The sequence below is a fragment of the Microcaecilia unicolor genome, chromosome 3, assembly GCF_901765095.1.
Source record: "Microcaecilia unicolor chromosome 3, aMicUni1.1, whole genome shotgun sequence".
Lineage (NCBI taxonomy): Eukaryota > Metazoa > Chordata > Amphibia > Gymnophiona > Siphonopidae > Microcaecilia > Microcaecilia unicolor.
Window position 1 is genome coordinate 364394731 of NC_044033.1, and position 25137 is coordinate 364419867.

Sequence of the window (25137 nt, forward strand, 5' to 3'; positions counted from 1 at the left end):
CCCCCCCCCCCACTGGCCAGCTTCTGCTCTTCCCCTCCACCTCCGTCCTCAACCCCTCCTGTTGGCCAGCTTCTATCCTTCCCCTCCATCTCCATCCTCAACCCTCCCCATTGGCCAGCTTCTGTTCTTCTCCATCTTCAAGCCCCCCCCCCCCTCCCCATTGGCCAGCTTCTATCCTTCCTATAAGTACTGCCATACTTGGACAGGCCAAAGGCCCATCAAGCTCAGAATCCTGTTTCCAACAGTGACCAATCCAGATTACAAATACCTGGCAAGATCTCAAAAAAAGTACAAAACATTTTATGCTGCTTATCCCAGAAATAGTGGATTTTCCCCAAGTCCAATTTAATAATGGTCTATGGACTTTTCCTTTAGGAAGCCGTCCAAACCTTTTTAAAACTCTGCTAAGCTAACCTGCCTTTACAACATTCTCTGGAAACGAATTCAAGAGATTAATTACATGTTGAGTGAAGAAACATTTCCTCCGATTTGTTTTAAATTTACTACTTTGTAGCTTCATCACATGCCCCCTAGTCCTACTATTTTTGGAAAGCGTAAACAGACGCTTCACGTCTACCCGTTCAATTCCACTCATTATTTTATAGACCTCTATCATATCTCCCAGCTGCCTTTTCGCCAAGCTGAAGAGCCCTAGCCACTTTAGCCTTTCCTCATAGGGAAGTCATCCCATCCCCTTTATCATTTTCGCCGCCCTTCTCTGCACATTTTCTAATTCCACTATATCTTTTTTGAGAACACAATATTAGAGGTGCGGTCGCAACATGGAGTGATACAAAGGCATTATAATGTCCTCATTTTTGTTTTCCATTCCTTTCCTAATAATACCTAACATTCTATTTGCTTTCTTAGCCGCAGCAGCACACTGAGCAGAAGGTTTCAACGCATCATCAACGACAACACCTAGATCACTTTCTTGGTCCTAATGTGGAACCTTGCAGAAGTAGGTATAATTTGGGTTCCTCTTTCCCACATGCATCATTTTGCACTTGCTCACATTAAACGTCATCTGCCATTTAAATGCCCAGTCTCCCAGTCTCGTAAGCTCCTCTTATAATTTTTCACAATCCTCCTGTGATTTGACTTTGAATAACTTTGTTACTCCCATCTCTAGTTCATTTATAAATATGTTTAAAAGCAGCAGTCCCAGTACAGACCCCTGGGGAACCCCACTAACTACCCTTCTCCATTAAGAATACTGACCATTTAACCCTACTCTCTGTTTTCTATCTTTTAACCAGTTTTTAATCCACAATAGAACACTACCTCCTATCCCATGACTCTCCAATTTCCTCTGGAGTCTTTCAAGAGGTACTTTGTCAAACACCTTCTGAAAATCCAGCTACACAATATCAACTGGCTCCACTTTATCCACATGTTTGTTCACCCCTTCAAAGAAATGTAATAGATCGGTGAGACAGATTTCCCTTCACTAAATCCATGTTGGCTTTGTCTTATTAATCCATGCTTTTAAATATGCTCTGTAATTTTGTTCTTTATAATAGTCTCTACCATTTTGCCCGGTACCGTCGTCAGACTCACCGGTCTATAATTTGTCGGATCTCCTCTGGAATTTTTTGTTTTTTCAATCAGCGTTACATCTCCAACCCTCACCCCCCCAACCAGCTTCTGTCTTTCCCCTCCATCTCCAACCCTTCCCCACCCCCGATGGCCAGCTTCTATCCTTCCCCTCCATCTTCAAACCCCCCACCCAACGCCATTGGCCAGCTTATATCCCCTTTCCCTGCTTTATGCCAGGTCCGCTACTGCTGTCCCTGCCCCCCTCCCTACCTCCTGGACCAACCAAATGAAAGAAACGTCACCACAGATCCATATTGAAGCTCTGCTTCGTCCCACGCCCAATCCCCCCCTAACTGAAGTGTGCCTCGGAGGTGGGGTGGCAGGACAATGAGGTTCTTCAGTGGGGACCTGTGCTCACTGGGCTCAACCAGCACCGTTTCTTTAATGTTTGAGCCAGTCCTGGAGGAGATAAAGTAGCAGACCCAGCAGTGAGAAACGCTCTTACGCTCACCAGAGGACCCCCCCCTTTAAAAAATATTCTGCCACCCTACCAGACTCTACGCCAATGCACAAATTTGACAGATCCTCTGGATCTCCTTTAGAATAAGTAGATCTAGCATCTCTGTTTACGGTGGAAATCGTGAGATGGTAGTAAACAAAGCTTTTATCTATTTCCAAAAGCATGCTGTTCAATTAAAAAGTTACTTAAATTGTAACTTAGCTTCATTGCTTCTCAAGGGGTAGGTACATAGTACACAAAATGTACATGCACAAATAAAATGTACATGCACAAAACTTCAGAACATTACATCCTTAGGGTTCATTCTAAACAGGGTGTTATTGACCTTGCCTTGCATGCCTGGATTAGATCCGTGGGTTTTTTTTTGCCAGCACATTTGCTTATTTCCGATCTGAGGAAGAGGGGCAACCTTCGAAAGCTAATCAAGAAATGTATTAAGTTATGTCCAATAAAAAAGGTATCATCTTATTTTCTTTTCCATGTTTTATTTTGTTTGATTTCTATTGATAACCTTTTTTGCCAGCAAAATCTTAAATCTATTCTCTTCTGTCTGGCACAAGAGACTGCAATCCTACTCACCAATGGGAAAACAAGGTGCAACAAAACACTATTACACAGAAACCCAAGCTGCCGTCAGTGGTTCTTCGCATACCTTAGTCAGCTGGGCTATCTTCTTGCTCATTTTCAGGTGCAGCTCTGAAGTATACTCCATGCTCGTGCCCGGTAGGTGAGCCATGGTATGGGAAGCAGAGGAACCAAACTTAGCAGCTCCGGAATTGCAAGAGCCGCTGTAATGATGCTGCCAGCTCGTTCCCGTCGCCATCTTCACAGCAAAGGGCTCCTGGGCTAAGAAAAGCACCGAGGGTAGTGGGTAACCCGCTGTCCGAGAGGAGAAAATCAGAAAAGCACAGAACTAAAGAGGAGCGGACGTGACAGCTGCTTAGGGACCGCCACTGGGAGCGAGACACGGGGGTGGGTCATCAGGGACAGTGGGGCGTCGGTGGGCTCTCTCTCGTGTCCCGGGGCCTCTCCATCCCTCCCCCCCCCCCGGCCGCCCCTTGTTACAAGGCAAAGGGAAGGAAAGCGGAGATTTTCCCACGCCCGAGTTCACTGGCCTCTACTGCACTCACATAAAGCCCGGAGCAGGTTGCAGTGACCAAGGCCAGACGACACCGACAACGGCTCGCGCACACATAAAATAAAAATAGTATAATAATAAAACAGAGTGGGACTGGAGTAGCTAAATGCGCACACTCCTGCTGCTGCCGGGCAGCATTCTCCGTTACTAGGGTCCCGCAGCGGTGTGTTTATGCTCCTTGGCAGACGTCACTTCCTGACTCCGGCAACGCTGCGAGTGCGCGCGACAATCCCTCGCTCTCAGTCTGCCCCCATTCCGCCGCGCGCTCAGTGTAGCGGGGTCGGGGAGTTTAGAAGGGATGTTTTAGATCTAATCGTTGCCTGTTCTTGGATCAGATGCTCGAAGAGAAGTGTGCACGCTCTGGTACCTACCGAAACTGCTCCTGCAAATCTGTCTGTTGTGCAAGGGTCCGCGCTGCTAATAGATTTGTAAATTGTACACCATCCATACCCACATAACCTATGATTTTTTTTTTTTTTTTGCGGGGGGGGGGGGGTTGGTTGTTTTTTTTCAAATGGGCGTTCTGGTTTTTTTTTTTTACTGTTACGGAAACCGCTGAGAGATGACGTTCAATCGGTAAAAAGCCGACAAAAGAAAGAGGCTGCAACTGAAGAATAAAGCTTCCAAAATATAGTATACTGTCCTGACCTGAGAAAGAAGGTTTTAACCATTGAAAGCTAGTCCAAAAATTATTTAGTGCACTGAAAAGGTACCATTATCTAATCTTATACTCAGGGTTTTATTTTATTTTTTATTTCATAATCCAAAATATGTGATATTTTGCAGAAATGGTGGGGAGAGGGGCAGTAGATTCTCATGCTCTTTTCTGAATTCCCACCTCCGTGGCAGTGATATAGCCAGATGGCTGATTTGAGAATTGGGGGCTGAGCCCAAAAGCAGTGGCGTAGCCAGACTGCCAATTTTGGGTGGGCCTGAACCCAAAGTGGGTGGGCACAAAATTTTCTCTGTACCCCCCCCCCCCCCCCAGCAAAATGTAGTCACACTCAGATGCATTTGTCACACAGGGTAAAGTGCTGCTTTTCAGTGCATCAGATTTCAGACAATTTATTTAATAGCCTTAACACCCTTTTCAGTGAGCTTTCAGAGGCCAAAACCTCCTGCCTCAGGTCAGTATAATGCTGTTACGGTATCCTCTCCTGACCTAAGGAAGGAAGTATTGGTCTCTGAAACTTTATTAACACCATATTACTTTATCCTAAATTAAAAATAAAATTATTTTCTTTACCTTTGTTGTATGGCCATTTACTTTGTCTCATTGTGTCTCTAGATTCTGCTTTCTTTCGTTTAACTCTTCTGCCAGGGTTTCCTGGCCATTTGTCATTTTTCTCTCCTTTTTCTTTGCTTTCTTCAATATTTTTCTGCCTCTCTCTGTGTCCAGATTTAATTCATTCTTACTATCCATTCTTTAATTTCCTTCATCTACTTATGGCTTTTCATCTTTTTCTCACCCTTGTTCTCCCCATGCCCCTTCCTCTTATTCTCCAATCTTTCACTACTCCCCCTTTCCATGCAGCAGCTCTCCTCTTTCTCTCCCCATCCTTCCAGTGTCTCCCCTCTCTCTCCCCATCCTTCCAATAGTCTCCCCTCTTTCTTTCTGCATCCTTCTATCCAGTGTCACCTCTTTCTCCCTACCCTTCCGTCCAGCGTCTTCCCTCTTTCTCTCCCCATCCTTCCACCCTCTCTCCTGATCCTTCCATCTAATGTCTCTCTCCCTCCTTCTAACCAGTGTCTATCTCTCTACCCTTTTCTGTTCAGTGTCCCTTCTCTCTCCACATCCTTCCACTCTCCCCTTTTTCTCTGCATCCTTTCATCCATCTCCCCTCTTTCTCTGCCATCCTCCCATCTGTTTTCCCTCTTTCTCTCCCCATCCTCCGTTTTCCCTCTTTCTCTGCCATCTGTTTTCCCTCTCTCTCCACATCCTTCCATTTTCCCTCTTTCTCTGCCATCCTCCCATCTGTTTTCCCTCTTTCTCTCCCCATCCTTCCATTTTCCCTCTTTCTCCCCATCCTGCCATCTGTTTTCCCTCTTTCTCTCCCCATCCTTCCATTTTCCCTCTTTCTCTGCCATCCTCCCATCTGTTTTCCCTCTTTCTCTCCCCATCCTTCCATTTTCCCTCTTTCTCCCCATCCTGCCATCTGTTTTCCCTCTTTCTCTCCCCATCCTTCCATTTTCCCTCTTTCTCTGCCATCCTCCCATCTGTTTTCCCTCTTTCTCTCCCCATCCTTCCATTTTTCCCTCTTTCTCCCCATCCTGCCATCCATTTTCCCTCTCCCATTCAGGCCCACCAGCCCCAGCTCCCATTGCCGGCCACTGCTGCTTTTCCTGATGAGCAGCAGGGCCGGCGCTACAAAAAGAAGAAGCGCTCAGCTGACTGAGCTGAGCGCCAACGCGTCGCTAACCCGACGAAGAAAAAATTTTTTTTTTTTTAAACGCGGCACTGCACGCAGCCTCGAAGCATTGGCTGCTGGCTCTGCAGGCTCCTTCCGTCTCTTACGTCACTGCCCCTGCTTCGCTACAGGGGCAGTGATGTAAGAGACGGGAGGAGCCTGCACAGAGCCAGCAGCCAATGCTTCGAGGCTGCCTGCGGTGCCGCATTTTTTTAAAAACATTTTTTCTTGTTCTTATCGACGCGTTGGCGCTCAGCTCAGTCAGCTGAGCGCTTCTTCTTTTTGTAGCGCCGTGCGCCGCGGCAATGGGAGCTGGCGCTGGGCGGGCCTGGGCTGGAATTGGGTGGGCCTGGGCCCACCCAGGCCCACCCGTAGCTACGCCCCTGGCCCAAAGTAGTGCTACTGTGTTATTTCCATTGCATTACTAGATGTGTGCAGCAGTGCTCTGTAAAACATATACAGGGCCTGCTTGACAGACCCTACAATATATTGAAGACAGACAAAAAGGACACATAAGAGATTTGGGAGATATTTATGGTGGGAATGATTATTGAAGAGGTGAATAGGGGGTTAAGAGTTAAAAGCAGCCTCAGAAAGGTGGACTTTTAGCCTAAATTTGAATACGGGGAGGCGGGGCTAGTGCTGGGCAGACTTCTACAGTCTGTGCCCTGAAAATGGCAGATACAAATCAAGGTAAGGTATACACAAAAAGTAGCACATATGAGTTTATCTTGTTGGGCAGACTGGATGGACTGTGCAGGTCTTTTTCTGCTGTCATCTACTATGTTATGTTACTATGAGCTTGACATACCAACTCAGCCTATTCCAGGCATACTGTGCAGCGAAACAGAGTCTGGCATTAGCACTGGAGGTGAAGGGTACAGATAAGAGAGACTTACAGTGGTGGAAATAAGTATTTGATCCCTTGCTGATTTTGTAAGTTTGCCCACTGACAAAGACATGAGCAGCCCATAATTGAAGGGTAGGTTATTGGTAACAGTGAGAGATAGCACATCACAAATTAAATCTGGAAAATCACATTGTGGAAAGTATATGAATTTATTTGCATTCTGCAGAGGGAAATAAGTATTTGATCCCCCACCAACCAGTAAGAGATCTGGCCCCTACAGACCAGGTAGATGCTCCAAATCAACTCGTTACCTGCATGACAGACAGCTGTCGGCAATGGTCACCTGTATGAAAGACACCTGTCCACAGACTCAGTGAATCAGTCAGACTCTAACCTCTACAAAATGGCCAAGAGCAAGGAGCTGTCTAAGGATGTCAGGGACAAGATCATACACCTGCACAAGGCTGGAATGGGCTACAAAACCATCAGTAAGACGCTGGGCGAGAAGGAGACAACTGTTGGTGCCATAGTAAGAAAATGGAAGAAGTACAAAATGACTGTCAATCGACAAAGATCTGGGGCTCCACGCAAAATCTCACCTCGTGGGGTATCCTTGATCATGAGGAAGGTTAGAAATCAGCCTACAACTACAAGGGGGGAACTTGTCAATGATCTCAAGGCAGCTGGGACCACTGTCACCACGAAAACCATTGGTAACACATTACGACATAACGGATTGCAATCCTGCAGTGCCCGCAAGGTCCCCCTGCTCCGGAAGGCACATGTGACGGCCCGTCTGAAGTTTGCCAGTGAACACCTGGATGATGCCGAGAGTGATTGGGAGAAGGTGCTGTGGTCAGATGAGACAAAAATTGAGCTCTTTGGCATGAACTCAATTCGCCGTGTTTGGAGGAAGAGAAATGCTGCCTATGACCCAAAGAACACCGTCCCCACTGTCAAGCATGGAGGTGGAAATGTTATGTTTTGGGGGTGTTTCTCTGCTAAGGGCACAGGACTACTTCACCGCATCAATGGGAGAATGGATGGGGCCATGTACCGTACAATTCTGAGTGACAACCTCCTTCCCTCCGCCAGGGCCTTAAAAATGGGTCGTGGCTGGGTCTTCCAGCACGACAATGACCCAAAACATACAGCCAAGGCAACAAAGGAGTGGCTCAGGAAGAAGCACATTAGGGTCATGGAGTGGCCTAGCCAGTCACCAGACCTTAATCCCATTGAAAACTTATGGAGGGAGCTGAAGCTGCGAGTTGCCAAGCGACAGCCCAGAACTCTTAATGATTTAGAGATGATCTGCAAAGAGGAGTGGACCAAAATTCCTCCTGACATATGTGCAAACCTCATCATCAACTACAGAAGACGTCTGACCGCTGTGCTTGCCAACAAGGGTTTTGCCACCAAGTATTAGGTCTTGTTTGCCAGAGGGATTAAATACTTATTTCCCTCTGCAGAATGCAAATAAATTCATATACTTTCCACAATGTGATTTTCCGGATTTAATTTGTGATGTGCTATCTCTCACTGTTACCAATAACCTACCCTTCAATTATGGGCTGCTCATGTCTTTGTCAGTGGGCAAACTTACAAAATCAGCAAGGGATCAAATACTTATTTCCACCACTGTACGTACTTGATGAGTGGAGTTCCTGGGAAGCAGTATAGAGAGAGATAGGAGAGATAGGGAAGAGCTGCAGAATTACAGCACTTTTAAGTCTGTAGGAGGATTTTGAACTGTATATGGAAACATGGAGTCAATGAAGTGACTTGAAGAGAAGGGTTATGTGAGTGTAGCAACATTGGCGGAAGATAAGTTGTGCAGAAGAATTTTGAACAGACCGAAAAGGAGAGAAATTGTTTATTGGGAAACCCGTGAGAAGCAAATTGCAGCAATTTAGCGTGAGGTGATAAAAGAGTATTGAAAAAGGTTTTGATAGTATGTTGAGAAAGGAAGGGACTAATTCTGGTGATGTAACAGAGAAAGAAAAGTTTTAGCAGTCTGTTAGATATGTGCAGAGAAAGAGAGAAAAGAATCAAAGATAAGGTTACAATATGTCCGGATTTCCCCAGACATATCCTCCATTTCAGGGGACTGTCAGGGGTCTAAACAGTTTTTTTCCAACCAACCCATTTGTTTCTGATTCTGGGCAGGCTGGCGGGTTGACGGACGGATGGGCGGGCGGGCTGGACTCCCCCCCCCCCCCCCGAACATAGCGCAACACAGTTCAAATCACTCACTGCTTCCGCAGCGTGGCATGACTCACTGCTTCCGTAGCATGGCATGACTTCTGGACACAGTTTAAATCACTCACTGCTTCCTAGCATGGCGTGACTTCTGGACACCTCTGGAACCCTTTTAAAAAATTGGCATTACATTGGCCACCCTCTAATCTTCTGGTACCATGCTTGATTTTAAAGATAAATTACATATTACTAACAATAACTCTGCAAGTAATAGCTGCAGCTGAATTTACTGATCGATGCTCAAAAGAAATGATATACGCAGAAAGACTTAATGGTTTGGTAGGGAAAGTGCCCGGCACATGTTGTCAGCAGGCCACCACCTTCAGGCCTTCCTGCAGGTATGAAGTCGGCTGACCCTGGAAGGGCCCTACCCTGGACAGCACTCCCAGAAGCAGACTCCAAAAATATGCTTAAAACCACTTTATTCCATCAGCAAGGCCAAGACATTTCCTCTTCCAGACACAGGCCTTGGTTACAGCACATATCACCCCTTGTTCCTTCCCCCCGCTGACCACAGTTTAAATCATTCACTGCTTTCCCAGCATGACCTGATTCCTGGACATAGTTGTAAATCACTCACTGTTTCACCAGCATGGCACCACTTCTGGACACAGTTTAAATCACTCACTGCTTCCCCAGCATGGCATGACTTCTGGACACAGTTTAAATCACTCACTGCTTCCCCAGCATGGCATGACTTCTAGACACAGTTCAAATCACTCACTGCTTCCCCAGTATGGCATGACTTCTAGACACAGTTCAAATCACTCACTGCTTCCCCAGTATGGCATGACTTCTGGACAAAGTTCAAATCACTCACTGCTTCCGCAGTGTGGCATGACTCACTGCTTCCGTAGCATGGCATGACTTCTGGACACAGTTCAAATCACTCACTGCTTCCCCAGCATGGCATGACTTCTAGACATAGTTCAAATCACTCACTGCTTCCCCAGCATGGCCAGGTTCCTGGACACAGTTGAAGTCACTACCTGTTTCTCCAGCTGGGTCTGACTTCTGGCCACAGCTGAAATCCTTCACTGCTTTACAGCACAGCACCTTTCTCCCCCTTGAATGGAACAGCTGCTTAACTTTTCCTCCAAGCTTTCCCCAGCCTTGAAGAAGGTTTGTTATGAAGCCTTTCAACTTCTTCCCTTGTACCTGAACTAGAGCAGCATTCTCCTTGGGCTCACTTCCCTAGTCATCTTGGGCTTGGATCTCCTCTCCGACCTCTTTCTCCACCTCCCATTCCATGGGCTCCTCTCCCTTTATGATCCCCAGCTGGTCCTCTCCCTCCTGATTATTCCTCCTCAGCCAATACTCCTCCTCTCCCTCGGGATCCTGGGACTTGTAGTTCCCTTGCTGCTCCCTTTGCTTGCCCCAGGGCTTTTTAGGGGTTCTTGGGAACTGTAGTCCTCTTCCCTTCTCCGGCTCTTGGGAAACGTATGCCTCCCTGGGGGCGTGGCTTCCCAGCCCCTAGGATCCTGGGACTTGTAGTTGGAATCCCGGGTATGAAACCTACCCATCTTGCTCCTCTCCCAGATCCCTTCTTCCCTGACCCTCAGGGGTTCCTCACAATGTGCAGAACTGTCTCGCATTAAGCGTCAATTTTCTTAGCATGTCCAAGCTTGAAAAATGGCAACAACTGCGCTTTGGACACTGCCTTAAAGGTGTGCGTCATAGGTGTATGTCCTATGCACATGTTCATGGACTATTCTGGTTGGTTACCTTTTTTACTTGTCTTTTTTGATTGTTGTATTTTGTGTATGGCAACCAGAACATTTTTTTAAATTTTTTAAGGTTGCACTACTGTTCCGGGCACACACATGCATATGATACATGCCGCACATAAAAAGCGCTGCAGACCATTCCACTGAGAAGCTGCTCTTTCACATGCAATGCCACCACAGACCTGCCGGAAAATTTTAAACACTACAATTAGGCGCTCCCTTCTGTACATCGCACGGAATGCTTGTTTTAATACTAGTGAGCTTGTTTTAGTACATTTGCATCTAATATTTGGGGGCTGCTTTCACGAACAATAAAAGCAGTACTGAAACCCTCTGAACATTAGGCGCACAATAACGTACGTGGAAAACCGGCTAAAACCAGTCCAAACGGAATGTTACAAGCCTGGTATGCTTTGAACATCTGACCCTCAGTCCAGTAATCACAGTGCCATGCCTCAGCCAGGGACTACAAACTACAGTGCTTTCCAGAATCTGGCTAACATGAACCTCTCAGAAGTAATTAAAAAAATGGTACCAGATTAGATCTAGTAGTAGGCTCCACCTTCCATTCCAACTTCAGTGGGAAAAATGAATTAAGTTCAAAAAGGTTCCAGTTTGATGAGCTGGCAAAAAATTAACACTGAAATTTTCCATGTTGCATTGGTCAATGCCTGAGGTTCTCTGGTCTGTCTCCACTCACATGTACCAGGGAACTGAGGGACTGACTTGAGAAATCCAACTCTATGGTAGGGCATAACACTGCTACAAGGGCACCCTGATTGATTCCAAATTGTGTTTTTATAATGTTTCCTTTTTAAAAAAATGTTGAAGAAATATCTCAAATTTGTGGTAAAAACATGAATTGTTTCCAGTTTTGAGAGTGGAAAAAATTAACCCCCTCCTGTTTCCTAAGCCACATGGCAATGCTGACACAGTCCATTCAAAATGAATGGGCTGTGTTGGCATTAGCGCACGGCAACCACCAGTATGCTCAGTATACAGAGAGGGGCATTTTCGAAAGAAACGTCTAAGTTGGAATTTGGACGTCTTTGTAAAACATCCAGATTTGGAGGCGGGGAAAAGGTCATTTTTGAGAAAAGATGGACGTCCATCTTTGTTTTCAAAAAATACCATGGACGTCCTTGGATTTGTACTGATTTTCAGCCATTTTCAAACACAAAAATGTCCAAATGCAAGATGTCCAAAAAAGAGGAGGAGTGATTTAATGGTTAGTGCAGCAGGCTTTGATCCTAGCAACATGGGCTCAATTCCCACTGCTGCTCCTTGTGACTTTGGGCAAGTCAAATGCACAAGGGACATTTTTGGATATGACATCTAAGTCTGAATTTGGACGTTTTTTGTAAAGCGTCCAAAATCAGAACAGGAAAGGTAATTTTCTACAAAAAAATGTCCATCTTTTCCTTTTGAAAGTGCTGTTTGGAAAAATGTTTTGTGATTTGGGGGAGTAAGGGGAGGTGATCCCCGAGTCCCTCCAGTGGTCATCTGGTCATTTGGGGCACCTCTTGTGTGGAGTAGAGGAGTAGCCTTTGATCCTGGGGAAGTGGGTTCAATTCCCATTGCAGCTGTTCATTATAAAAACAGGTCTAGCTCAAAACATCTAAGTTTTAGTCTTGGACGACATCATAATACTGATTTGGACGTGTCTGCGAGATAAACATCCAAATGCTGACTTATGTCACTTTTTGAACATATATCTCTTTTGAAAATGAGCTTGAGGGGGGTACGATGTGAGATTGAAGAATACTGTATGTGCATTTTGAATGTATAGGCTGCAATCCACATCAATAGACTTGGCAAATTTTCTTGGGTCATAGGCATTGTCTTTTTTTTCACATTGTTTTCCTGCTTAAAAAGATAAACATGTTATAATTACTTTTAGAAAACTGAAAACATATGTTATATTAACTAAAGCCTTCAGTTCAACACGGTAAATAACCCCTTCATAGCTTATGGGAGACAGTGATGAATAAAGGGGAACAGATTAAATACCACAAAGGAAGAAGATGGGTAAAGTTGCCTAGGTAACCATCCAAGCCAAAGACATTAATTATACATACAATACTACCACTTTTAGCAGGATTAGCAATCAGACAGTCAGTGTAGCTTTTATATATATGCTAGTAAAACAGGCCCTTTTCTGCCACAAATGAAACGGGTGCTAGCAAGGTTTTCCTTGGAGTGTGTATGTTTGAGAGAGAATGTGTGAGATTGACTGTGTGTGAGAGAGAGAGAGAGTGAATGTGCGAGTGTGTGTGTGTGACAGAGAGTGAGACTGCTGGGTGAGAGTGTGTCTCCTCTGCGCCCCCCCCCCCCCTCCTGCCACCCAGCGATTCTCCTCTCTCCCCTGTTCCCCCTCCAGCCACCCAGCAATTCTACTTTTCCCCTTGCCTCCCTCCAGCCACCCACCGATGCTCTTCTCTCCCCTGCCCCCCCTCCAGCCACCCAGCGAGTCTCCTTTCTCCCCTGCCCCCCCTCTCCAGCCACCCAGCGAGTCTCCTCTGTCCCCTGCTCCCCCTCCAGCCACCCAGCGATTCTCCTCTGTCCCCTTCCCTCCTCCAGCCACCCAGCGATTCTCTCTCCCCTGCCCCCCCCTCCAGCCACCCAGCGATTCTCCTTCCCCTTACAGCACCACACCGCCCAAATCTTTTCCCCTCCGCCAACCGCCCAACCTCCGCTGCCGTACACAACTCAGCATGCATGCCCACTGAATGGTAGAGCCAATCGCCGCCGTGCGCCCGCCCTCCCACCTGTGGTTGGTCAGTGCTGCGTGTGACGTACCCGGAAGTATGGTGACGTCACTTCAGGAGATGGATACAGCTTAGAGAGAACACGAATGCTTCAAGTCTTCACTTTCTCAGCTTCAGAACGCTGGAGGTGCATTTTATTATATAGGATATATATATATATATATATATATATACACACACACACACACACATATACACACACACACACACACACACATTTTACACACATTTATAGATTATAGAGCAGGACATTATTGTGCTTCACAATTCATTTTGTTTCATTCTCAAAGGCCTAGGCCCCCTCCCCCATCTTTCCCCATATTACCACTCAAAAGCACACACATTTAGGCCATCGGGAGTATACACGTAACAGAGCTCCAGGGAGCAGAACTATGTAGGAGGAGCAGATATGGCAGGCCCATAAAGATGCAGCTTTTGCATGTTTCTCTATCATTCACATAGTAACACAGTAAATGATTTTTTTTTGGTTACATTTGCTTTCCCACTCATGGCAGGCTCAATGCGGCTTACATGGGGCAATGGAGGGTTAAGTGACTTGCCCAGAGTCACAAGGAGCTGCCTGTGCCGGGAATCGAACTCAGTTCCTCAGTTCCGCAGACAAAGACCAAATTGGCTTATATAGTTTATCCAGTAAGATGGTTAGAGTTGTAACTTCCACTTTATGCAGTTTACTTCCACATGCCGTCATTTATGAATGTATGCCATGCCATTAACTACTCCTCCTTCCATACCTTCCTTATAATTGCAAAGTAATTTCACTACTGTTTTGAGATGAAGCCCTCAAATGCTTAGTTTCCGTCTCCTTTTACATATGCTCTTTCATTATTTTTTTCTCTGTGCTGTTCTTAAGAGGAGCAAATAGACCACAGTACTGGCTAAGAGTAAGACAAACCTTTATTCCAAAAACTACAAAGGTGGTACAGTATTGTACATGGAGTGGAGGAGTATCCTAATGTTTATTACAGCGGGCTTTCTCCCTAGTGACTTCAGTTCAATTCCCACTACAGCGGCTTGTGACCTTGGGCAAGTCACATAATCCTCCATTGCCTCAGGTACAAAAACTTAAGATTGTGAACCCTCTAGAGACAGAGAAAGTACTTGCATAGAATGTGTACAGCACTGCGTACGTCTAGTAGGGCTATAGAAATGATTAGTAGTCATAGTAGTAGTAGTCAGTAACAATTTACTGGCCTTGACATATTTCGGTAGCAGACACCCTTGTCAGAAGCAGTTATATATTACTTAGGGGCCTTTTTACTGCAGTAAAAGGTGGTCTGAGCGTGCCCTTGCACAGGTCTTTTTACTGCAGCAGTAAAATGGCTGAAAATCTTATTTTCTGTATTAATAGTCTCATGCTAATTATCCCATTAGCACGTGAGCCCTACCACCACCTATTTTGTAGGTAGAAATGGATCGTGTGCTAACCCCATGCTAATCAGCGCGAGGCAATGTAGCTGCGCTAACCGATTAACACAGAGCACGCTACTCTGCGACCCGCCCCTGATATTGAGGGTATCTATGAGAATAGGATCCCATGGTCAAGAGAGGAGTATCAAGGAATAAATAGCAATAAAAGAATATGAAATGGGGAGAAAGTGACATAATCGCAGCGAGATGGCTGCCTGACTCCAGAGCTCCGCTGAAAAGGGAATTGTAATTAGTGATATGCCCCAGAAATATTTGCTGTTAACCGTCCTCGACACCCTCTGTAACACCCTGAGGTATGGCAGCACGGAAGAAGTTAGCCAAATTTAAGTTTACATCTGAGAAATGCGGATCTGGGTCAGGCGCGATGCAGAAGACAGGGACGTGTGGAGCCAAGATGGCAGAGGAAGACTCTGACCCAGACCACGCGGAGCTGCCTGATAGTGATATTGAATTTACCAAAAGCGATGTTGCTTCTGGTTCAAGGAACTTAAGTTTGAAATTTCTGTGGTCCGCAAGGAGATTCAGGCTGCAGGTTCTGAAATAAGGGAGGAGGTCCGAGAAGTCGGTAGTCGACTGGATCAAATTGATGAGTGGATGGATGCCTTTACTGACAACCTGTAAACACTACAGACGGAACTTAAAAAGGAACTGCAAATGAGGGTGGACATGGAATCGGCGCTGGAGGACTTGGAGAATAGGTCCAGAACCCTTAATTTGCGTTTTAAGGGTGTGCCTGAAGAGGACCAGTTTAAAGATTGTATGCAAGTGGTGAAAGAGATATGTGCCTCACTTTTGCACCCCGGCGAAGATGAAACAGGGGATGAAAGGTTGGTCTCTATTGTCCTGGACAGAGCCCATCGTAGTTTGGGGCCTCAAAGGAATTCTATACCACGAGACATCATCGCGTGTTTTCATGACTATGCAGTGAAAGATACAGCATGGAAAAAGGCCCATTCTTTGGGTGATATAGCCTGGAATAATTGGAAAGTTAAGATATTTCAAGATTTGGCCAAGATGACTGGTAAGATTATTTTGTTTGTAGTCTTCTTTTTTGTGATAGGCCAGGCTGGTGTCCAAGAAAATACAGCTTGAGGGTAGGTGTTGGGAACTGTGTCACCAGTTCTGTGACCTAGCACTGACAGGCCCAAATAAAAAAGAACCAACCTGTGACTAGCAGACCCTCATTCAAGGTTAGCCAGAGCAGCTTTTGCACTAACTAGTATTATTACTAATAAATAATATTGCAAGACAGCTAAGAATACCAAATGAAGCATCATTTGCATGGGGAAATCATCTTCCACAATGAGTACCCTCACGCCCCTGTGTACAATTTTCCTTTGCTTGTGCTGATTGATCAGCTGTGGACTTTTCTTGCAAAAACACACTTGTACAGTTTTTTTTAATGTAGTTCTCCAATTTGTTGGCCATTTTGAGGAGAATCTTCATTTACCCTATGAAGAAACAGTTTGTTTTAAGCCTGTCAAATGTATTGGATATTTTCCTGCATTGATTATGTTCTGAAGCATATTTCTCCTATTTGGCCAACAGATGGTGCATGTTTATGCTTAAAGCTGTTACAAAGGATTGACTTATCTTTCTTTTAGTTGGCACACAGATAATAGGAAGTGCCTGTAGTGATGTAAACAGTTTTTATTTGAAATTTAAACTCCAGGCCAATCAGAGCCCAGAGCAGTTGAAATTACCCAGCAGATGTTCTCTGTTGCTTCAGTTTCAGCCCAGGAGAAGAGATATAGAGAGAGCTCTTTGCTGAAGCCCTGTAAGAAACAGTTATATTAGATAACTGGTGAACAGCTATATATGTCCTGATCTCCCCAGGCACTTTCTAGGAAGTATGCAAATGTTTAGTTAGTTTTCTAATTGATCCATTTTCAGTTACTTGTTACTATTTGATATTTGCACATTTTTTTGTCCTCTATTCCAAGTTTTGAGAATAAACACATTTGTTTGTTCGTTCTGCCTGTCTGGACTGATAAAGAAGCCTGGTGGTTTGTGTGTTGGATCTGTGAGTGCTTTCTGGGAACCACTGGGAGTGTGGCTTCGGTAACCTAGAAATCACTGGGGATAATTGGAGAGTGGGAGACTCGCCCAGAGGCAGTTGTGACCCAGTCGGTGGGAGGAGGGTGCTAGTGTAGAGCACAAGCGGCAGGTGGACCTGAGCTGTGCTGGGGATAGACCAGGGGTAGGCAACTCCGGTCCTCGAGAGCCGCAAGCAGGTCAGGTTTTCAGGATATCCACAATGAATATGCAGGAGATAGATTTGCAAGCACTGCCTCCATGGTATGCAAATCTATCTCCTGCATATTCATTGTGGATATCCTGAAAACCTGACCTGCCTGCGGCTCTCGAGGACCGGAGTTGCCTACCCCTGGGGTAGACCATCTAAGTGGCCACGGGGGACCCCAGGCGGGTGGCTAGGCATTTCGTGACATACCCCAGTACATTAGATGCCTGAATATTGCACTGTCAGTCCAGGAAATTAAAGTTTCAATAGCTACACTGGGGGGAGGGGGTGTTTCCAGGGGCATGATTAGGACATATGTTACAATGTTACAATCCAATATACCAGTCAAGAACCTTCTTGCTCTAACATAATGTATTTTTCTTTGCCATGTATGTATGCATATGTTATATACATACCGGTATATTATGATCTGTTCCATGTATGTTACGTTCCGTGTATATTACCATGTATGTATGCACCTTAACACAATACCATTTGTAATTCTGCTACCTGGAAATGGCAACAGCCATTATGGCAAATGTAAGCCACATTGAGCCTGCAAATGGTGGGAAAATGTGGGATACAAATGCTACAAATAAATAAATAAGACATGGAAAACAATGTGCTTAGACTGGGTTTTAACATTTACTAGGTCTATAATTCGATTACAAATTTTAATCCTGATTAATTGCATGGTTAAAAATTTTAATCTCATGATTAAAGGTAGGGCATACCCTGCAGACCATGGGGGGTTCTCACATTTCCAATCCCTCCATTAGATATCACACCTTTACTGGCGTGGATGCTGAAGCCCCGCCAGTCGGAGAAATCCACTGCCAAAGTGGCCCCCTTCCTCCTGCTGCCTCAGTAATGAGTAAGTCAGCGGGGTGTCTCCAGCTGCCGATGCTGGCACTCCCCGGGCATGCTCAGTTCATGCACAAACTGAGTATGCTTGGGGAGTGCAAGTGTTGGTAGCTGGAGGTACCTCGCTGACTTCCTTGCAACTAAGGCAGTAGAAGGAGGAAGGGGGTGACTCAGGCAGCAGATTTCTTTGGCTGGAGGGGCTTCAGCTACCCCACCAGCCAATGAACAGGCACTGCAGCCTTGAAGGGGGCCTTCCCCAATTCTCTCTCTCTCTTATGTGCCCTCTTGCGCCTTCCTCCATTCTCTCTCTCATGTGTCTCCCTGCACCTTCACCCATTTTCTCTTTCTATGTGCCCCCTGCCATTGCCCATTCTCTTTCTCTCTGTGTGCCCCCTGTGCCTTCGCCCATTCTTTCTCTGTGTGCCCCCCTGTACCTTCACCTATTCTCTCTCTATGTGCCCCCGCCTTCACCCATTCTCTCTTTCTGCCCCTTGCCATCACCCATTCTCTCTCTCAAATGTGCCTTACCTCGCCTTGCTTCCCCTCCCACAGCTTTCTCAATGTCCGCCTCCTTTCCCCACCCAAACAGTCGGTCTGGCATCTCTCCTTCCCCTCCAGGACTGCCAGCAGCTCTCTTTCCTCTCTCCTCCCCTCCCCTCCCCTTAAAGAGAAACTACACATTTTCACATTTTCATGCATACTTTTCCAGCAAAAATCTACCTGCTGAAAAGGCAAATTAAAGAGATCACACATGCTTTGTATCCCTGGCAAGATTAAATCAAAATTATGCAAGTACATTTGTTTTGAAAATTGGTTTTGAGTTTCCAGTAAAACATAAGCGCGTTCTTTGTTCCAGTGGGATGGTTGTAACTTGTTCTTTTAAATGCTATTCAGTTTTCTTAAAAGTCTGAATATTTTAACGTTTTTACAACTCATCTAAATCTACTTAAACAGCTTTATGGCCTTTTATATACTTTGGAGGGTGTTACTAATTTCCTGTAATAAAAAGATTTTATATGTAGATGTTGCTATATGATAGCTTTAAGAACGTGGTCCATTCAGATGTATCATGGATAGATGAAGAATAGACTGATGAAGCCCATAAATATCTATGCAGTAACATCTTTGTTCGGAAACTTCCTGTTGGTACAATAAAATACTGTATATCAAAACCTCTAAAATGATTGGTTTCATTCTGAAATCAATAAAGGAACAAACATCATAATCTGCTATCTCCCTTTTTTTTAGATGAAGAAATACACAGAAAGTTGATTATAGTCATTGGCTTTTAAAGCTGCATTTGTCAGATATGGAAGGTTGCTGCCATCTGCAGGTGAAACCTAACAATAATGATTCCTACAGTATAGAAGGTAATTCAAAAGTCAACATGCAAAGGAGATTCAGTTCGTCAGCAGGGCATACAAAAGATAATACCTATGTAACCTCTTCAGTACCTCTTAGTAACTAGCAAAGAAAAATGCTCAGATTCCAGTGCAAAAAAAAAAATTATTTGGCAAACCTATAAAAGTGGAGGATTAGCAAAAAAAATAAAACTTTGCAGAATGATGCCAAGTAATTAAAACTTACACACTAGATAGTTTTCAAATATCATGCATTGCCTAAAAAGTTTTAAGTTGACCACTTTTTACAAATTGAAAAATGGTTATCTGACATTGTATAAGAATAGCCATACTGGGTCAGACCAATGGTCCATCTAGCCCGGCATCCTGCTTCTATCAGTGATCAATCCAGGTCACCTGGCAGAAACCCAATTTACTAGCAACATTCCAAGCTACCAATCCCAGGTCAAGCATGTCTACAAAACATGTAATGAAACATGCAATTTTCAAGTATATTCTGCAATTTTTTTCAAAATCAATCTAAATATTTAGTGTTTTGTTTGTGTCCCACAAATGTGTTGGTTATTTGAAAGTACCAGTGAGGCATGGGCATTATGGGGTAAAATGAAGATTTTGTAGTTACCATATTGCATGGGAGGAAACTGAGATGATTAAAGTGAAAATGGAATATGGACAACAGTTTGAGTTAGTATAAAAAAAACCTCAGTAAAAAATGAAATTAGAAAGGTACTGAATTACATTGGCATTTGGAGTCTGTTTGGTGGTGTATTAGGTTGTCAGTTGTTTGCCCCTAGAGGTTGTTTACTAATGGGTTAAATAGGTAAAAGTTAAAAAGGTGAGGGACTTTGGTAAAAAGAGGAACTAACTGAAAATGATGAAGGAATTAAAAAAAGTAAACTTGAAAAGTTGAGGTTTGCTGAATTTAATAAACTATACTCTTGGTGCTTGTCCACATTTGAACATACAAATCTTTAAATAAAGCAAGCAAACTATCTCTGTTATCAAGATAACCTTTTTACTTAATAGAGGAAACAGCTTCAGAAACTCAACAACCGCTGATTGCTTTACTCTGCTCTACGTGGCCAATTATTCGACCCACGTTGGCGAGAATCCTCATCAGTTACAATCCTCTTTACTAGCACTAGCAGTAATATATTTTTTTACACTTTTAAAAAAAACATTTTGGTATATACATGCTGTGCAATATCGCAAAACAAATACTTAGCTGCGGCCGTGCTGGAATGGTAGCGAATGCCCGCACCCAACAGCGAGCCCCTGTTTCGCTCAATGTTTCTAAGGGGCCGGACTTTTACATCTTTTCACAGCACCTTCCACAAGCCATCAGAATTACGCTAGAATTATAAGTTGGATCAGCGGTTGTTGAGTTTCTGAAGCCCTTTCCTCTATTAAGTAAAAAGGTTATCTTGATAACAGAGATAGTTTGCTTGCTGAATTTAATAAACCAGTTTGTGTACCTTGTGAGAGGAATATGTGTTGGTGGAGAAGTCACAGAATATACTTGAAAATTGCATGTTTTTCATTGAATGTGTTGTAGAATTCATGCAATGCCAGACAAACGTTTTTGTAACTTGTAAAAAGTGGTCAATTTTAAAACTTTAGGCAATGCATGATTTTTGAAAACTAGTGTGTAAGTTTTAATAACTTGGCATCATTTTGCCAAGATTTTTGAGCTAGCCCCCCACTTTTACAGGTTTGCCAAGTATATTCTTGTTTTTTGTGCTGGAATCAGAGCATTTTTTTCTTTTAGTCTATATCTCTTTTGTGTTATTGTATTTTAATTTCATTAAATTATACATATTTTCCAAAATTGTGTACTTGCAAATTGTGAGTATAATAGGTAGTTTTAAAATCTTATTGTGTTTGTTCGTAAAATAAATAAAATGTTTGTATTAAAATGGTGTTTTGGGTATGAGAATGGTGTTAGTTTTTTAAATAAATTATGTGTGAAAGATATTGTAAAAACATTTTACTGTATTCCTAGAAGAGTAAGTCCTGTTGAGAGTCGCTGAGGGGAATGACTGGGAGGTCCCTGGGTGGGAGGAAGCCCAGCACACAGGAGTGTTTATGAAACAAAATGCAGAGGAAAAGTGCCCTGGTACAGAAGAGGGACAGGGGAGGTGAAGTTAAGAGATAATAAAGGTGTGTGTATGCCCTTTGAAGAGGGACCCTGGAGACATTAAGGAAGGAAGCAGAGCTCGAAAGAGAAGCCTATGGAGTGATTCCAGGAGAGTGGACACCACTGGGGAAGGATCAAACCAAGAGGGTTTCAACTGATAAGGAAGTGTTTCCTGGGATTAGAAAGGAAGCAGTGATTGATATCAAAAGGTTACTCAGTGCAAACTGCACAGGGGTACTGTATATAACTGTACACTGCTCTAATTATACCTATAAATATACATGGAGGTGAAAGAGACGGGATTCCCTTTGAGGAACCACAGAAGAGAGAAAGCGAGGTTTGATGCATAATTTGTTGTTGAACTATTTTTCCTATTGAGTTGACTGAATTTGCTGGTTGCAGAATAAAAATAAAGAGTTCCAGTGTCGTTACAAGTTGCTGATTATGGAGTGGTCATCCCAGAGACAGCTTATGTTTAACTGCCAGTGTAAATATAGAAAAAAGAAGCCTTTACCTTGCCCCCCCCCTTTTCCAGAGAGGGGGGCATCTTGCAGAGGATAGGGAGATACAAAGGGCTCAGGGTAGCCCAGAAACAGCACTGACACCTTTTGGTTAAAATGTTTAAAGTGTTTAAAATGCTCCAGCACTGTTATAAAACTAAGAACTCAGGTGCCCATAGATGCCAGAGGTGTGTTTAAATTGTATTTATTTATTTGTTGCATTTGTATCCCACATTTTCCCACCTATTTGCAGGCTCAATGTGGCTTACATAGTACTACTTATTATTTCTATAGCGCTACTAGACATACCGTGAAGGCGATCGCCAATTCCGGTATGACAAATACAGAGTGATATTGTGGCATAGAAAAAGTTCATGTGTGATAGACACAGGGAACTGAAAGGAAGAAGAGTTAAGCTATGTTCGAGTATGTTGAACAAAAGTATGAAAGATGAGGAGTGGAAGGCTCCATGATTACAACTAGCTGTTTCAACACTAAAATCTCCTGGGATATGAGAAAAGAATGTGGCCCACATCAGCCAAAGGCAAGGCTCCAGAAAGTCTGGCAAGAAGGGGGAGCGATAAGGGAACACAGATGCAGCATATGTTCTGCTTTAAATTAAGGATTTATGGTATGGCACAGCCTGCACGTGATATCAGGAGGAGATTATTCATAAAACAGTATATAAGGAGGGTGGAACAAAGAAGTAGTAAGCATTTTGACTCTTTTGCCTTAAGCATTCTGTATATAGCATTCTGATTTCTCTTGTACATTGCTTGTTTATATTGCTTATAAAAGAAATGCTTCCTAAATACCCAATTGATGGTATTCAGTTTGTAAACTAAAAAAGTGAATAAACTTTTTATATTAAATAGGAAATTCGTCTGGCCTTTTCTACAAAAGTGGCGACCGCGGCAGGACAGAAGATTTATGCCACACACGGAAAAGAGAAGGCGAGACGAATGACAAATTAAGTGTTTGTTGTTAACGAAGTTTTTTACAGGAGAGAGCAAGCGTTGTTTAAGCCTGATTTCTGTGTACTACTGATTTGGGAGTGATCAACCTACTGACGTGGACATACGGGTGACGACTCCTGGGCTTGCTAAAAAGAAATAAGAAGACGCGTGAGTAAGCTTACATTGTGGACTTATTAGTGGTATATTTGTTTAGCTTTGTAGTTTTCTTTTTTGTATATTTTCTTTGTTTAGGTGCATTAGTATATTTTTGTAGGTTGTGGCTCTATAGGAGAAATTGTAATAGTCAGAATAAAATGGAAGGGAAAGGGGCAGATAAGAAAGAAAAGCCTCCTGTATATGCTTTGTATTTAGATTTAGATAGTTCAAAAAAATGCACCCCTTTGCAGCATGTCATAGAATTATTCCCATTAGAAAAAAAACAGATTGAAAAAACACATGAGAAATGGATCAAATATGATGCAAAGGATTCTTTTTTGAGCTGGTCTCAGTATGGATCGTTTGAAAAAATACAGCAAGAACAGGAAAAGCAGCCTGTGGTTCAGCCTGAAGGTTGAGGAATGTCATCTGGTTTTGATTTCTCGGGTGTACAGGTTAGAAAGGTCAGGAAGAACTGAAATTTGTTTTGTTCCTTTTAAAAGATTGTTTTAGATTAGATTTAAATAAGTTTGATTTTGTCTTATATATGTGTTATTCTGTTTAATTAATAGGTTCTATTTCTCTATGTAGAATATCTTTTCAATTCAACTTTCTTTTTTAAGTGAGATTTCTGCAGTTTTAAGAGATAATCTGGTTTGAATTAGTCACAGTCCTAGCTAGTTTTGTGTGTAGGGCTAATAGGTGAGAGAGGTGATTTAAAATCTCTAATAACCTCTGAACAATATGATTTGTCAACATAATTTGAGGCTGAGGGACGGCTACGGGTTAGTCCCGAGACCTCAACAAAAACCAAAGGTAATCCTGTTCAAATTGACACCAAGACCGTCAAAGGCAATTTTTAGGGAAACCCATGTAGCTGCAGAGCTTGTGAGAATGGATAAAATCAAATGTGGGGAGTTACTAAAAACCTGTTGGAAGTTAAACATCTCCCCTTCCCCCGTGACAAGGGAGGACCTACATCACTTGAGGATGTACAGAATTTGACAAAAGCAGGAACTCAATTGACTATTGGGGATTTTAAAGCTTTATGTGCAGCATCAGGTATCAGTATTTCTCAAAGTTGGGCAGCTATGATTAATTAAAACAATGAAGTAAATGCACCAGTAGCTTTTTTGTCAGGCTCTTTTAATCATGTGGAAAAGGGAATGAAAGAAATACCAAAGTTATTGACAGCTATTGTGGCAGCAGTAGGCAAATGGAGAGCACAAATGCCTTTTGTTCCTATTGTAATACATACCAACCACACGATTAAAACGCTGTTGAGCCCTAGCCAAACAGCATTGACAGCCACTAGATTTGGAAAATATCAAGCAGTACTTTTAGGACAAGATATAAGAATAATACCATTAACTAAAGAACAGAGAAATAAGATAGATCTGCTTTTTCCTGTCGATCTAGAGGGTGAGATCGATACTATAGAAATCCCTACATTTCACTGTCTTACTTTTGAACCCTTATCTGATGGGTTGATATGGTTTACAGATGGAGCTTGTGAAAGGACTGTTGCAGGCTTTGCCTGCGTGCAGGTAGATGAGAATCTAAGAAAGATAATGCAAGTACAATATAAAACCCCTCCTGACCATACTGCACAGCATGCTGAACTTTTGGCCGTTATTACGGCCTTACAACACACTGATATGACTCAAAATGTCACTATATATACTGATAGTGGTTACGTTGCAAGTTCACTACAGTATCATATATTAAAATGGCAATGTAGGGGGATGATAACCAGTGCAGGTAAAAATCTACAACATTACACATATTGGAAATTGCTGTTTGAAATTTTGGCCAGAAGGGAACGTGAAGGTAGAAAAACTGCAGTTGTGTGGACCCCGGCCCACACTGAAAGGCCAACCTTTGAGGCACTAGGTAATGCAATGGCTGATGCAGCAGCAACGGAGGTGGTTAAGCAAAGTGAAAAGATTTTGTATAATACTAGACAGACACAGGAAGGGCCACTTACGAATGTAGATAAGATTGAAATGTGGCAGCCAGAGGGACAGGAAAGTGAAAAATGGTTGAAGAGAGGATGTATGAAATTGGGAAGTGAATGGTTTAATGAGGAAGAAGGATTACCTTGCATGCCAATGAGCCAGGCGATTAAGGTATTGCTTGGGTGGCATGCAACCATGCATTGGAATAAGGAAACAATGAAACAACAATTTGAGCAAAGATTTTGGACTTTAAAAATTGATAACCTGATTCAACAGGTTGTGCAGAATTGCATGGTATGCAATAT

General features: G+C 43.4%; 1 protein-coding gene across 1 annotated transcript in view; it reads right to left on the bottom strand.

Moving 5' to 3' along the window:
- The window catches only part of FAM184A (family with sequence similarity 184 member A), a 306691-nt gene extending 303615 nt beyond the window's left edge, over positions 1-3076 (bottom strand). Inside the window, exon 1 of the mRNA XM_030198559.1 lies at positions 2712-3076. Within this exon, the coding sequence (XP_030054419.1) occupies positions 2712-2882 (171 nt within the window). The 5' untranslated portion in view covers positions 2883-3076. The remainder of the gene's footprint in view (positions 1-2711) is intronic.
- Positions 3077-25137: the final 22061 nt, after the last annotated feature.